At 48.3% G+C, this 12,081-nt stretch overlaps 2 protein-coding genes across 2 annotated transcripts in view; both read right to left on the bottom strand.

The window, feature by feature from the left end:
- Positions 1–11: 11 nt before the first annotated feature.
- Dhrs13 (dehydrogenase/reductase 13) lies at positions 12–5,899 on the bottom strand. The gene is made up of 5 exons (XM_047544917.1): positions 5,613–5,899; positions 5,395–5,513; positions 4,332–4,455; positions 3,834–4,145; positions 12–1,115 (listed from the first exon to the last, which is right to left on the bottom strand). Exons 1-5 carry the CDS (start codon positions 5,737–5,739, stop codon positions 664–666), a joined length of 1,134 nt encoding a protein of 377 aa, XP_047400873.1. The 5' UTR covers positions 5,740–5,899; the 3' UTR covers positions 12–663.
- Positions 5,900–7,566: 1,667 nt separating this feature from the next.
- Positions 7,567–12,081, bottom strand: part of Phf12 (PHD finger protein 12) — a 43,045-nt gene continuing 38,530 nt past the window's right edge. The window contains exons 12-15 of the mRNA XM_047545951.1: positions 10,726–10,824; positions 9,839–9,921; positions 9,161–9,299; positions 7,567–8,819 (exon numbers count right to left, since the gene is read on the bottom strand). Of these exons, the coding sequence (XP_047401907.1) occupies positions 8,485–8,819; positions 9,161–9,299; positions 9,839–9,921; positions 10,726–10,824 (656 nt within the window). The 3' untranslated portion in view covers positions 7,567–8,484. The remainder of the gene's footprint in view (positions 8,820–9,160; positions 9,300–9,838; positions 9,922–10,725; positions 10,825–12,081) is intronic.

Below are 12,081 nucleotides of genomic sequence, written 5' to 3'. Positions count from 1 at the left end.
AGCCAGCCGCTAGCCTTGGCAGTCAACTCGCTTTATTATGGCGGGTTCCAGATCGCGGGACCCAGCCCCAAAGCATCCCGGAAGGCATCCCCCTTACTCTCTCGGGGCACCTGGATTACAACTGCGTTGCCCTGCCCCACCTCCATCACTCACTTTAACAGCAGTCGGCCCTGGTGTCAGACCCCTGGGTTCACCCATCTTACTGGTTCTTACTAGCTGAGACCTTGAGTGAGTCCTTTGCTTGGGAACTTAATCCCATTTCTGTAAAATGAAGGTAATTTAACTACCTAGCTAGATGGTTCAGTACTTCTTAGCTTTGGGAAGTGCATTACATTACAAATTTCCTGGCCTTGCCGGAGAGCTGACCAGAACTACTCAGGGTAGGGCCTGGGAATCTGAAATCCAAATTCCTTGGAAGCCGTTTCTGGCACATTATCCTCCACCCCTGAATCTGGGGTTACTGTCCCTCTCAGGGAGAAGTATTCATTATTACCTTCAACCAGGAAAAAAGCTGTCCTGGATACACCTGGATACACCTAGAGGCTCCAGAAAGTAAACACAAAGGTAAAAGTGGAAAACCCCTCAGTGCCCAGGGTATGGGCTGGCACACGGCTGAGGTTTTCAGCGTCAGGAAGTGCCATGGAAAGCATCCAGGTGTGGGAATTAGGAGACTTGGGGCTCAGGCTCAGCTTTAACCTGAATTCGACGTGTAACCTTAGACAAGTCTGGTGAATTCCGGGGGTCAGGAGAAGGTTCAGAAACTGGGGGCTCCTCAGCATGGGTAGTGTTTGGAGAACATGGGGTCCCTGGGTCCTCAGGTTGGAGTTCTTCATCAGGTTCATCATCCTCCCCTGGCCCAAGCCCTGCCAGCCTCATGCTGGCCTCCCACAGCCTGTGGGCTATCCGGTCATCGCGGGCAGCTGGAGGCACCTCCTCCACGTGACAGTTGGCAAAGTATCTTCCACTGAGGGGCTCGATGCCCTCCTGTAGAGCACAGTACAGAGGAGTCTGGGCCCCTCCTTTGGGTGCCCGGAGTACCAGCCAAGCCAGTGGGCGCAAAAGTGGGCGCAGCCATCCAGGAACATGGCGCAGGAATAGCTCTGAGTTCACAGGCCCTGGGGGTAGGAAGAAAGGTTGGTAGGTGAGGGCCCAGAGTAAGAGCAGTTAAACAGAGCCAGAGGGAACTGAGGACAGAATTCCATTTCAGGGAAGTCAGGGTAGTATCTACCATGCATTCAGGGGCCCCCAGGTAAGTTCACTCAGTTTCCAACAGGACACCTCCTTCTGTCCATCCAAACTGATTGCATATGTCCATTTCCCAGATTTGGTCATGCTATGTCTCCTGCCTCCCAGGCTCTCTCCATATTTCCTAATAGCTCAAGCCCCATTCCCTTGTTTAACTAGCATTTATTAAGAACTTATGGTATATCAGGCACTATTTTGGACATTAAGGACATGAAGTTAAAAAGTTTCATATAAGCTTAATGAAGGCTAGTTGTGAGTATGATTATTATCACAATTATAACTACTAATGAGCCTTAAGCAATGATTATCTAAAATGTAGTCTGGCAATATCAGCAGGGCAGATCTTACTATCCTGGTGTAGCCTATTCTTTTTTGTTTTCTCACCGGGAATTGAACCCAGGGATGCTTAACCCCTGAGCAATGTACCCAGCCCTTTTTACATTTTATTTTGAGACAGGGTCTTGCTAAATTGCTTTGGGCCTAGCTAAGCTGCTGAGGTTGGCTTTGAACTCACTATCCTCCTGCTTCAGCCTCCTGAGTCACTAAGATTACAGGCATGTGCCACTATGCCCAGTTTATAACCTATTCTCTAAAGGCAAGGGTGAATCTGTTCGCCAGAGTAAAAGTTAAATTGCTAAGGCTGGCTTTGAACTTTCAATTCTCCTACCTCAGCCTCTGGGATTGTAGGCACGCACCACCATGCCTGGCTTTCTTTTCTTTTTTCTTTCTTCTTCTTCTTCTTCTTCTTTTTTTGTACTGTGTATTCAGGAGTGCTCTACCTCTGAGCTACATGCCCAGACCTTTTTATGTTTGAGACAGAGTCTCCAGAAGTTGCTGAGGCTGGCCTGGAACTTGTGATCCTCCCGCTCCAGTCTCCCAAGCAGCTGGGATCATAGGCATGTACCACTGTGCCTGGCTGCTCTGTTGTCTTTCCAAGTTCTCCCAGAAATAACACTTCATTTCTTGTCTCCTTCAGGCCTCTGTTCAAATGTCTTTTGTGTGTGTGTGTGTGTGTGTGTGTGTGTGTGGTGCTGAGGCTCAAAGCCAGGGCGCCTCATACATGCCAGGCAAGATGTTCCACCACTGAGCCACATCCCCAGTCCCAAATTTACCTTTTTTAAAGCATAGCAACAACTGCAGGGAGCTGACAGTTCATTCATTCATTCATTTATTTATACCACTGAGCTATATCCCCAGTCATTTTTATTTTAAGACAAGGTCCTGCTATATTGCTGAGGCTGGCCTAGAACTTGCCATCCTCCTGCCTCAGCCTCCTGAGTCACTGGGATTATAGGTGTGTTTTGCTTCAAATGTCACATTATCAGATGTCTTCCTTGATTGCAATTGAGAGAATAGAACCTTCTGGCATTCTATATTCCCCTTACCCTGTTTTATCTTTCCTTATAGTTTCCCCCCAGCCCAGACACCAACAGATTTTTAGGAAAGCAGATACACATTCTTGGGAGATGTGGGCTGTCTCAGGGAGAAACATCTTTTGGGGTACAGTAAGAAATACATGTTCAGGGGAGAATGTGGCCATCTTCTTGGTGAGAAGCTTTGGGGGTATAGAGGAATTCACATTGAAGGGACAATGTGACCCTCTCCAGATGGAGAGAGAGTGTGGAGTGGTGTGGAGTGTTAATATTATAGAGGGTTGGTTGCTGGGGCTGGACCATATGTGGAGTCAGGGGAGTTACACAATTGTGAGCCAGTTTCTGCAGCATGTGCTCATCACCCTCATGTTTCTTTTTTGCAGGCGAAGGGCAGGGGTCAAGGGCATGAGCCAAGGACATGGGGTGGGTTGTTTATTTTGTTGCAGGTCTGTGGGGAGAGAAAGGAGATAGGAATTTGGGGATACAGAAAAGGGAAGACAGACTGAGCCCCTGTGTTCAATCCCCAGTAGTAAAAAATTAATAATTAAAAAAATTTAAAAATAAATTTAAATTCTTTTTTAAATTATAAAAATTAAAAATAGAATGAACTTATTTACAGTTATACTACTCCCTTTCTCTTTTTATCACTACCTGCCTTTGGCATGTGTTCTTTTTTTTTTTTTTTTTTTTTTTTGGGTGCTGGGGATCGAACCCAGGGCCTTGTGCTTACAAGGCAAGCACTCTACCGACTGAGCTATCTCCCCAGCCCCCTGGCATGTGTTCTTACCACTGGGTTATACCCCCAGCCCAATGTCTGTTTTGTTCACTGTTATATCCCCAAAGTCATGAATAATGCCTGATATGTAGTAGGTACTTCGTAAATGCTCCTGAATGAATGAGGTTATTATTAGCTATCATAATCATCATGTTATGCTCAGTTTAGTCAGTATCTAGTCAGTATCAATGACTCCATGGGGTGAGATCCCAGGTCTTATTGTCATACACTATCCAGCAGTCAGCATCGATGCATGAGGTGTGACAGGAAGAACCCACCTGGGGAGAGCCTGGTTCCACGATCAGCAAGGAACAGGTCTCCTCCTTGGACCGTGCTTTTTTCCTGCTCTGAGATTCTGTGACTCAGTGAGAGGCGGGGGAAGTTCAGGATAGGGCCAAGGAAGGGAGAAGGGAAAATAGGAGCAAAGATCCAGGTCTTACCTGGGTGGGCTGCGTAGCAAGTAACACCAGTGCCTTCAAGCTGGGTGGCGAGCTCTCGGGCAAACAGTACGTTGGCTAGCTTACTGTCGGCATATGCCCGCAGCTCTTGTTGCCAGCCCACCACTGGGCGGTCCAGGCGTGTGAAGTCAAGGCGTCCACGGCGGTGGGCAGCTGAGGATACCACCACCACACGGCTAGGGGCACATGTCTTCAGGCGAGGGAGCAGCAGATGTGTCAGCAGGAAGGGGCCAATGTGGTTCACCCGCAGCAACAGGTTAAAGGCCTCTCGGGTTCGGCCACAGGAACTGATCCCTGGGGTATGGGCTAGGTGTGAGTAGCTGCTTCTGAAGGAGCCCCGCATGTCTCAGCATCCCAGTCTCTGAGATGGAAGTAGGGGCAACCTTCCCATGTATCTATTGGTCCCTGGCGGGGTCCAACTGGAGGGGGCAATTGCCCCTGACCACCCCTCAACCCCCTTCAGGGCCTGCAGCCCCTCACCGGCATTGTGGATGAGGATGTCCAGCCGTGGCTCAGACCTCAGGAAGGCAGTGGCAAAGGCCCGCACCGAGGCGAGACTGGCCAAGTCCAAGGCCATGAAGATGACCTCATTGTTCCCACTCTCCTGTGGAGCGGCAAGGGCTTGGATTGTCACCAGGCACTTCCCTCCTTTTCCCTTTCCCCAGGCACCTAATTCTAAAAAGTCCATCTCCTGCTATTACTAAAATCTGCCCCCTATGTATTACAGTGTAATGGATAATGGATTCAAATTCTGACTTTGCTTTTTACTAGAGTGTGACCTTTGGCAAGATACTTAATCTTTCTGGGCCTCAGTTCTCTCACTGTAAAATGGGAACAATAGTAGTACCTGTTTCATAGAGTTGTGAGGATTAAATAAGTTAATATTTGTAAAATGCTCACGACACAGTAAGCAACTGTGTAGGTATTTGCTAGTATTATCCCTTCTTCCCGTTATTGCTTGCCCTAAAATCTGTAACAGACTTTTCATTGGTCTTTTATTACCCACTCTTGCACCACAGTCACAAAGGTTTCATTTCAAAAAGAAACTTTTCTCTCAGAGCCTGCTGAGATCTGTTTATTGATCTCAGCTGCCCATCCTAAAAAGTTCAAACTCCTCAATGGACCTATAAGAGCTTCCGGAACCTGGCCCAGGCTCAGAGCCCCTTCATGTTGCTCCTCTTAAAGGTTGTGCTTCAGCCTCTTTAAATCTTTTTTTTTTTTTTTTTTTTTTTTTTTTCAGTTTCTCAAATGAGACTCTTAGGGCCTTTGCATATGTGGTTCCCTCTGCCTTTTCCTGCTGCTCTTCATTAGCCTAATTCCTATTGATCCTTAAACATCTTAGATGAGCAATTTCTTCCTTTACAGGAAGGCTCCCCCCACTTGGTTGCCGTGCTCCTTCCTTTTGTGACCAGAGCACTGTACCCTCTTCCGTACTTAAAGAACTGAGCCGCTCTCTCAAGAACTGGATCTCCCGAGTCGCTCGCCCCTCTGTAACCCGACGTGTCCTCAGCTCACCGTCCCACCGGCTCCGGCTTTCCCTCACCTGGCGGAGGTCGAAGGCAGCCGCCTCTCCGCGCTCCCGGCTGCGGCAGGCAAGCACCACGCGCGCTCCCCTGCGCGCCAGCTCCAGCGCCGTCATCTTCCCGATGCCGCTGTTGGCTCCTGCAGGCGGCGGGCGGGAGCCAGCTGAGCCCCGAGGGCTGCAGCCCCGCAGTGGCGGCCTCCCGCCACCCGCACTCGCAGCACTCGTTCCCCACTCACCCGTGACCACGGCCGTGCGGCCCCGCAGACTGCCGATGCCGCCGCACGGCGGGGCCTTCACCAGGTTATAGTAGACCAGCACGTAGGCGCCCAGCAGCAGCCCCGCGACTAGCAGTAGCGCCTCCATTCCGACTGTGCCTGCCGACTCCTGCCAGGCTCGGCGCCACCCGGAACGCCGCGCCGCAGCAGCCGCCCTTCTCCGCCCAGGCCTGGAAGGGCACGGCGCGCGCCTTGGCTTCCCGAAGGCGGAGGCAGCAGGAGGCTGGGGCAGGGGTGTGTGTGCGTGCGTGTGCTCGTGTCCCTGCGAGCGCCCCCTAGGCGTGCATCTGCGTCCTCTGGCGGCGTGCCTGTGTTAACACCTGGGAGGTACATGTATGCATTTGGGCTCGGGGAGCGCCCCCTAGGTGTGTGCCCGCCGGCTCCCTGGGAATGCCGGCTCTTGATGTACGCGCATCTGCAACGTCTGTGGGTGTGCGAATGACTAATATGTGTGTACATGCCCTTGGTCCCTGGGGTCACCCTTCAGGTTGTGTGGGTGCCTCTGGATCTTGTGGGCATTGTTTAAGTACTTGGTGGGTCTCTCTAACCATTCATGCGGAGTCCCTCCAAGCCTGTGCATGCATCTGTAATATCCGCCAACGCTGTTTGAATGAACATGTTTACTCTAGGTGTGAGTATGTAGCAGAGTCCCTCCCTTCTGGAGACACGTGTGCATGAATGGGCTGTGTCTTTGAGAATCCAAGTACACGCCTTTTCCTTCAATGAACAAATCATTCAATTCCTCATCTACACATCCAGCTTCTAGGATTCTTCCCTATCCTTCCCACACAGCCCAGAAAGGGAACAGTACTCCAGGTGGCATCAGTAGTTTAAGACTGTCAGGATCCACTCAGTCGTTTCTTGTCTATATCCCCCTACCCTAAACCACTTCTGAAGAGAAGCAGAAAGATAGTAAAACTGTTATTGCTCTTCAGGAGATGTCTCCGGACTAATTCTCACAGGTAGTAGAAACAGTAGACACTAATAGGTGGGCAGGGACAGTTAGGCAGGCATGGGTAAGGGCACTCTTGGTCAGGTAATTAGCAGGACCTCGTCTGAGAAAGCCAGTATGATTTAGCACCTGATATTTGACACTTTAACAGCATGCCAAAAATCTCAGGGAGGATCCCCTTGAAGAGAGATGACAGCACAGATAGAAAACATAATTTGAAGTATATATTCTGCTCAGTTTAAAAATACTGAGCACTAATAAAAATACTAGTTAAGTGGGACCATTTCAGTTGCTGAGCAGAATATAAACTTCTAGAGTTCAAGAAGCCCATTTTAACGGACAGGAGAGCAGTGGCAGAACCAAAACTAAATGGAAACCAAGGATAAACCTGAGTCCAGAGGTTTCGTGCACTTTGGACTCAGTACAATTATAGATGTTGTGAATATTTGTTCTCTAATCCTCAGGAAAAAACCCTAATACACAGATAGGCACCACCTACTCAAACGGTGTTGGAATGCATAGGTGTTCTCTAGTAGGAAACTGTCCTCAGGAAGACCTTCCTGGAGTGTCTTTCACTAAGGTCTGGAGAAGGAAAGAAGGGTTAGGTATGAGGGAGGGTCCCAAGACTTTATAATTAAGGTAACAGCAATTGTCAAGTTGGGATTACATCACACAACTAGAAGTGGCACAGTGGAGTCTACAGACCAAATTCTGCTATATTAGGGTTCTCCAAAGAAATGAAACTCCCTTAAGCAGATGCACCCCTCCCCTTCCTTTGCCCTCCACCACACTTTAGGCTCATTCTTTTCCAATACCACCCCTCTCTCCCAGGCTTTTCTTGAGGAGTGTCTGAGGATGAGACCTATTCAAAAGGTCTCTTATCTGTTGGGCCCAGATCTCAAGGAGGGTCCCCCTCTGAGGGACATGACAGGTAGGACAGACAGGCAGAAAACATAATTTGAAGTATTTTTGTTTTTTTTATATACAGAATACAGGAAAGTTTCTGTAAAGTCTAAAACATTACAATTACTATGTACATTGGTACTAGTTGTGGGGGTGGGAGGAGAGGAGGAAGCCAGGGGTGGGAGGAAAAGGAGAGAAGTGGCAAGAGAACAAAAAAAAGACAAAAACAGGTTTACGACAAAAACATTTTTGCTACAATAGACAATTTGAGAAAACGCTCTACCACATGTACTGTACACAGTTTTTAAAAACATTGAAAAAATGTCATCACTAGATGTATTTACACAAAATCCAAATACACTTTTCCTTATTTGAAATAAAATAGATGGACAGCCAGAAAAAGAATTCATTTCTCATTTGTCCATAATACACAGTAGCTACCTGTAGTGCAACCGCTGCAGAAAGGGAAAATAACTTGGAGGGTGGGAACCATGGAAAGAGGGTGGGTAGCGATCTTTATATTAAATAAAACAATGATATTGTATAGATTTTGCTGTATGAAAACTGTATTTTTTCTTTTAATATAAAACTATTGTCACTGCCACAAAATAGAACAAGTTTCTGATTATTTTACAACGGCGGGCGAGGGGGAAGGAGCAGGAAGTGGGGGAAGGGTTTGTGTTTGAGGAAGTGTCCAGGTCATGGATCTTCCCCTCCCTGCCCACGCTGTTCCTCAGCTCGGGTCTGCCGCTTTCCCATGAAATGTTGAGTACAAATATATGTGCAAATGCCCCCTAGAACTTGAGAAAGAAAAAGGATTTTTAAAAAAGTCAAAAGGTTTTCTTCATTTCATGCAAAGATTGTAGTTGAAGGGTTTCTGGTAGAGTATAGAAAACACCCGGGCTTGGTTTGTGTACATTTTTGCATTGCAGGAGTCTTGGGTGGGTGTACAGGTTGGTGGAAGGTTAGTCACCAGCCCTAGGGAACGGAGTTGGAGCGCAGCACAGGGCCCTGGTGGGGCTTGAGAGACAACTTTTCCGCCAAGACCCCATCCTGCAGCAGGCTGGCATCGCCTTTGGGCTGTTTGGTCGCAAACTCAGTGATGCTGAAGACAAACTGCAGGCAGCCCAGTTTGATGTAGCTGCCATGGTGCAGTAAGGCCGTGCCCTCCCAGCCGGCCCCACTGCCCCCAATCAAGCTTGAGCTGCTGGCTTTGCAATTGCAGGGTCTCCGTGGTGGCCCCTGGGCCTGGGAACTCATCATGGCTGCCTCCTCACTTGGCTCTTCATCCTGTTTCTGGTGGCGGCGGCGCCCTGGGAAAAAGGGGGATGGTCACTGGACAGGAACACTGAGCAGCTGCCCCATCTGGGCTTTTTACCAGGATTGGACCCCCATATCTCCCCATTCCAACTGCTACATGACTAGGGGTGAGGGATACTCAGAAAGGGCTGGAGAAGTCTGAGGTATCTAAAGAGGTCTATATACACGTGGATGCTTGGCACTTGCTTCTCAGTGGCCTTCCCTGGGCCCACCAGTAAGGAGAGCTTGGCCACTAGGACGGGGAAGGCAAGAGACTGAAGGTCACTGGCGGTATGGCAGAACCACTGTGAATGGGGCCTTAGCTTTGTGGTCACAGGCCTCTGCTCCAACTTACTGATGACACTCTGCACTTTGGCAACAATACTGCTTGGGGGGGTTGGCGGGGTCTTCTCAGAGAAGTCACACGAATACAGCACATTGTCCACCGTTGTCCCATGCTCACTGTAGTTTAACAGCTCATAATGTTTGGTATTCTGAGGAGGGTGAGATAAGATGTATGGTCAGCTGTGTGGGGCCTGTGACTAAGGGGAGAGAGGACATAAGGAGGCCATACTGCTCTATCTAGGGAACTCATGTTCTTCCCGAGTCACTGCCCCAGTCTTTCAGAATGGGGTTCAAGATTCACCTTGGGAAAGCCTGCCTTCCTAGTGACCCATACCCCCTGCTCTCCCACCGCTCCTTTCCTCTGCCTCCTCAGCACCGGCTCCTGTTGATAAGATACTCATGATGATGATCTCACAGGGACACATCCACAGAGCTTGCCTTGCTTCTATGCTGGTCCCCTCCCCTGCACCTATGATTAACCCCAGTAGAAATGATAGCCCTGCCCCTGGAAGCAGGCAGCCATGGTAGGATGCCCTTTCACACCAAGATTTCTCTAGGAATGTTGGGGAAGAAAAGGAGAGGACTCCCAACCCTCTTCCCCTCCTCCCAGGGCATGGAACCAAAACCCAGTAACAAAAAGAGGCCTTAGGTTGGGAAAGTTCCCTCTCAACCCATCTCCACCCCTCACCTCATCGTAGAATATGCAGGCATGTTTCCCGGACACGTAGTTACAGTGACCATAGTTTGTAAGGCACACATCCATGTCAGCTCCTGCAAAGTGCAGAAGTAGAGTAAAAGGAGGGCAGAAAACAGATTATAAGGTCGATGTATGGGGGGAAGAGGTGGAGGTGAGGGAGGTGAGAGAGAGAGGGAGGGAGTTAGCCTCTGAGTGGGTGCTAGAAGACCTCAAGGGGCAGGTAGCTCAAGTCCCCCTCCTTGTATTTTGTCTTTGTACTGGGGACTGAACCCACTGGCATTTTACCACTAAGTTAAGTTCCCAGCTCTTTTATTTTTTGATACAGGGTCTAAGCTGCTGAGGCTGGCCTTGAACTTGTGATCTTCCTGCCTCAGCCTTCCAAGTCACTGGGATTACAGGTGTGGACCACCTTATATTTTTGGACAAAAACTGATGTCTTTTCCAACCCCCTGCTTAACAACTGTCCTTGTCAGCTAATCTGCCTTAGAACTATGTGGCTGCTACCCAGAAGGTACAGTGAGTTACTAAAGAGGATGGGGTACTTCCATGGAAATATAACATGGGGGTTCAGAGTCTAAAAAAATGCATTTGCCCTCTGCTTGGGTCTTTCCTGGCAGTGTTTCAAATGACTGAGTGGTAGTCAAGAGCTGACTCCCATTCCTGATAAGGCCACAATGGGCACAGACAAAGCAAAGCGCACAGACACACAGGGAAGCACCTGACCGTTTTGTTGCATAAGTCACTCTTGTCTGAACAGTCAATGGGTTACTTATCAACTCTGGAAAAAGGCTTCCACCATTTCTTTCTAGCTTGTTGGTAAGAGTGCTGATTAGGACTGAACATATTCAGTGCCTCTCCCAGCTTCCTGGCTGGCTTACCTGTCCCGATGTAGAGGGTTCGATAGCACATGTTCACAGCTCCTCCCAACCCTAAGAGGGGGTAGAACACAGCTCGGGCCTGTACCTCCTTTCTTTGCACTGTAAGGCAAAGGGATAGGATGATTCAGAAACTCAGAAATTGTGACCCAAGCATGAACCAACAAAACCTGGACCTTTGGCTGTGGCCTAGAGAAAGTCCTAGTGGATGATTCATGTTTCCAGATACTGAGCTGTTTCAGGATGAGGCCTTCTCTCCTAATTCACATCATTTCCAGCATGGGATAAGAAGGACCATCTTTAAAAATGGTCACAAAATTTGAGGGTGTTAGTCTGTTAGTTGCTGGTTAGCTTATCAGGGACATTCCAGCTGGTATTAAAGGGAAAACATGAAAAAACACAAGGCATGAATAAGTGTTTCTCAAACTTTAATGTGCAAATGAACTGCCTATGGATCTTGTCAAAAGGTAGATTCTGGGTTGGGTATATAGTTCAGTGGTAGAGTGCTTGCCTAGGGTTCAAATAGAGGAAAAGAGGGAGAGAGTTGGGGGTGGGGGGAAGGAAGGAAGACAGGAAGAGAGAGTGAAGATTCTGACTCAGTAGGTCTGGGGTAGGGACACAGAATTTGTCTTTTTTTGTTGTTGCTGTAATGCTGGGGATTGAACCCAAGAGTACTCCACCAGTGATCTATACCCCCAGTCTTTTGAAAATTTTTTTAAAAATTTGAGACAGGGTCTCGCTAAGTTTCTGAGGCTGGGTTGGGGCTGTAGCTCAGCGGCAGATCACTTGCCAACCACATGTGAGGCACTCGGTTTGATCCTCAGCACCACATAAAAATAAATAAATAAAATAAAAAAATATACTAAGGGCGGTGATTGTGGCTCAGTGGCAGACCACTTGTCTCACATGTGTGAGGCACTGGGTTTGATTCTCAGCACTGCATATAAATCAATGAATAAAACACAGGTCCATCAACAACTAAAAAAAAAAAAAAAAAAAAAAAAAAAAAAAGTTTCCAAGGCTGGTCTAGAACTTGTGATCCTCCTGATTCGGTGTCCTGTAATTGCTGGGATTACAGGTATGCTTAGAATTAACAGTTTTTTGGTCTCAGGAGATGGTGATGCTGCCGGTCTAGGGACTGCACTTTGAAGCAGCAAGGCTCCTAAGGGCTAATGTTCAGAGATAACCAAGCAGAACTATCACTTGATAATTTCTAAGAGGCTTACCCACTGTTATTCTATTTCTCACCTTGAACTCAAAACTTCCCGCTTGGGAAAAACACTTCTAATTCAAATATTAGGAAGCAACTGAGCAGAGAGCATACCACATACACCCCTAAGGAGTGGTAACTGCTTTGCT

The sequence above is a fragment of the Sciurus carolinensis genome, chromosome 3 (genome assembly GCF_902686445.1).
Source record: "Sciurus carolinensis chromosome 3, mSciCar1.2, whole genome shotgun sequence".
Classification (NCBI taxonomy): domain Eukaryota; kingdom Metazoa; phylum Chordata; class Mammalia; order Rodentia; family Sciuridae; genus Sciurus; species Sciurus carolinensis.
The sequence above is the reverse complement of the archived record's forward strand: the minus strand, read 5'-3'. Positions and strand labels throughout refer to the sequence as shown.

What these genes read in the sequence shown, in the direction of transcription:
- Dhrs13 (XM_047544917.1), bottom strand. Translation starts at nt 5,739, where the DNA reads ATGGAGGCGCTACTGCTAGTCGCGGGGCTGCTGCTGGGCGCCTACGTG. An exon ending in CCGCACGGCCGTGGTCACGG is followed by an intron (nt 5,514 to 5,612) that starts GTGAGTGGGGAA and finishes CGCCGCCTGCAG; the next exon opens with GAGCCAACAGCGGCATCGGG. An exon ending in TTGCTACGCAGCCCACCCAG is followed by an intron (nt 1,116 to 3,833) that starts GTAAGACCTGGA and finishes TCCTACCCCCAG; the next exon opens with GGCCTGTGAACTCAGAGCTA.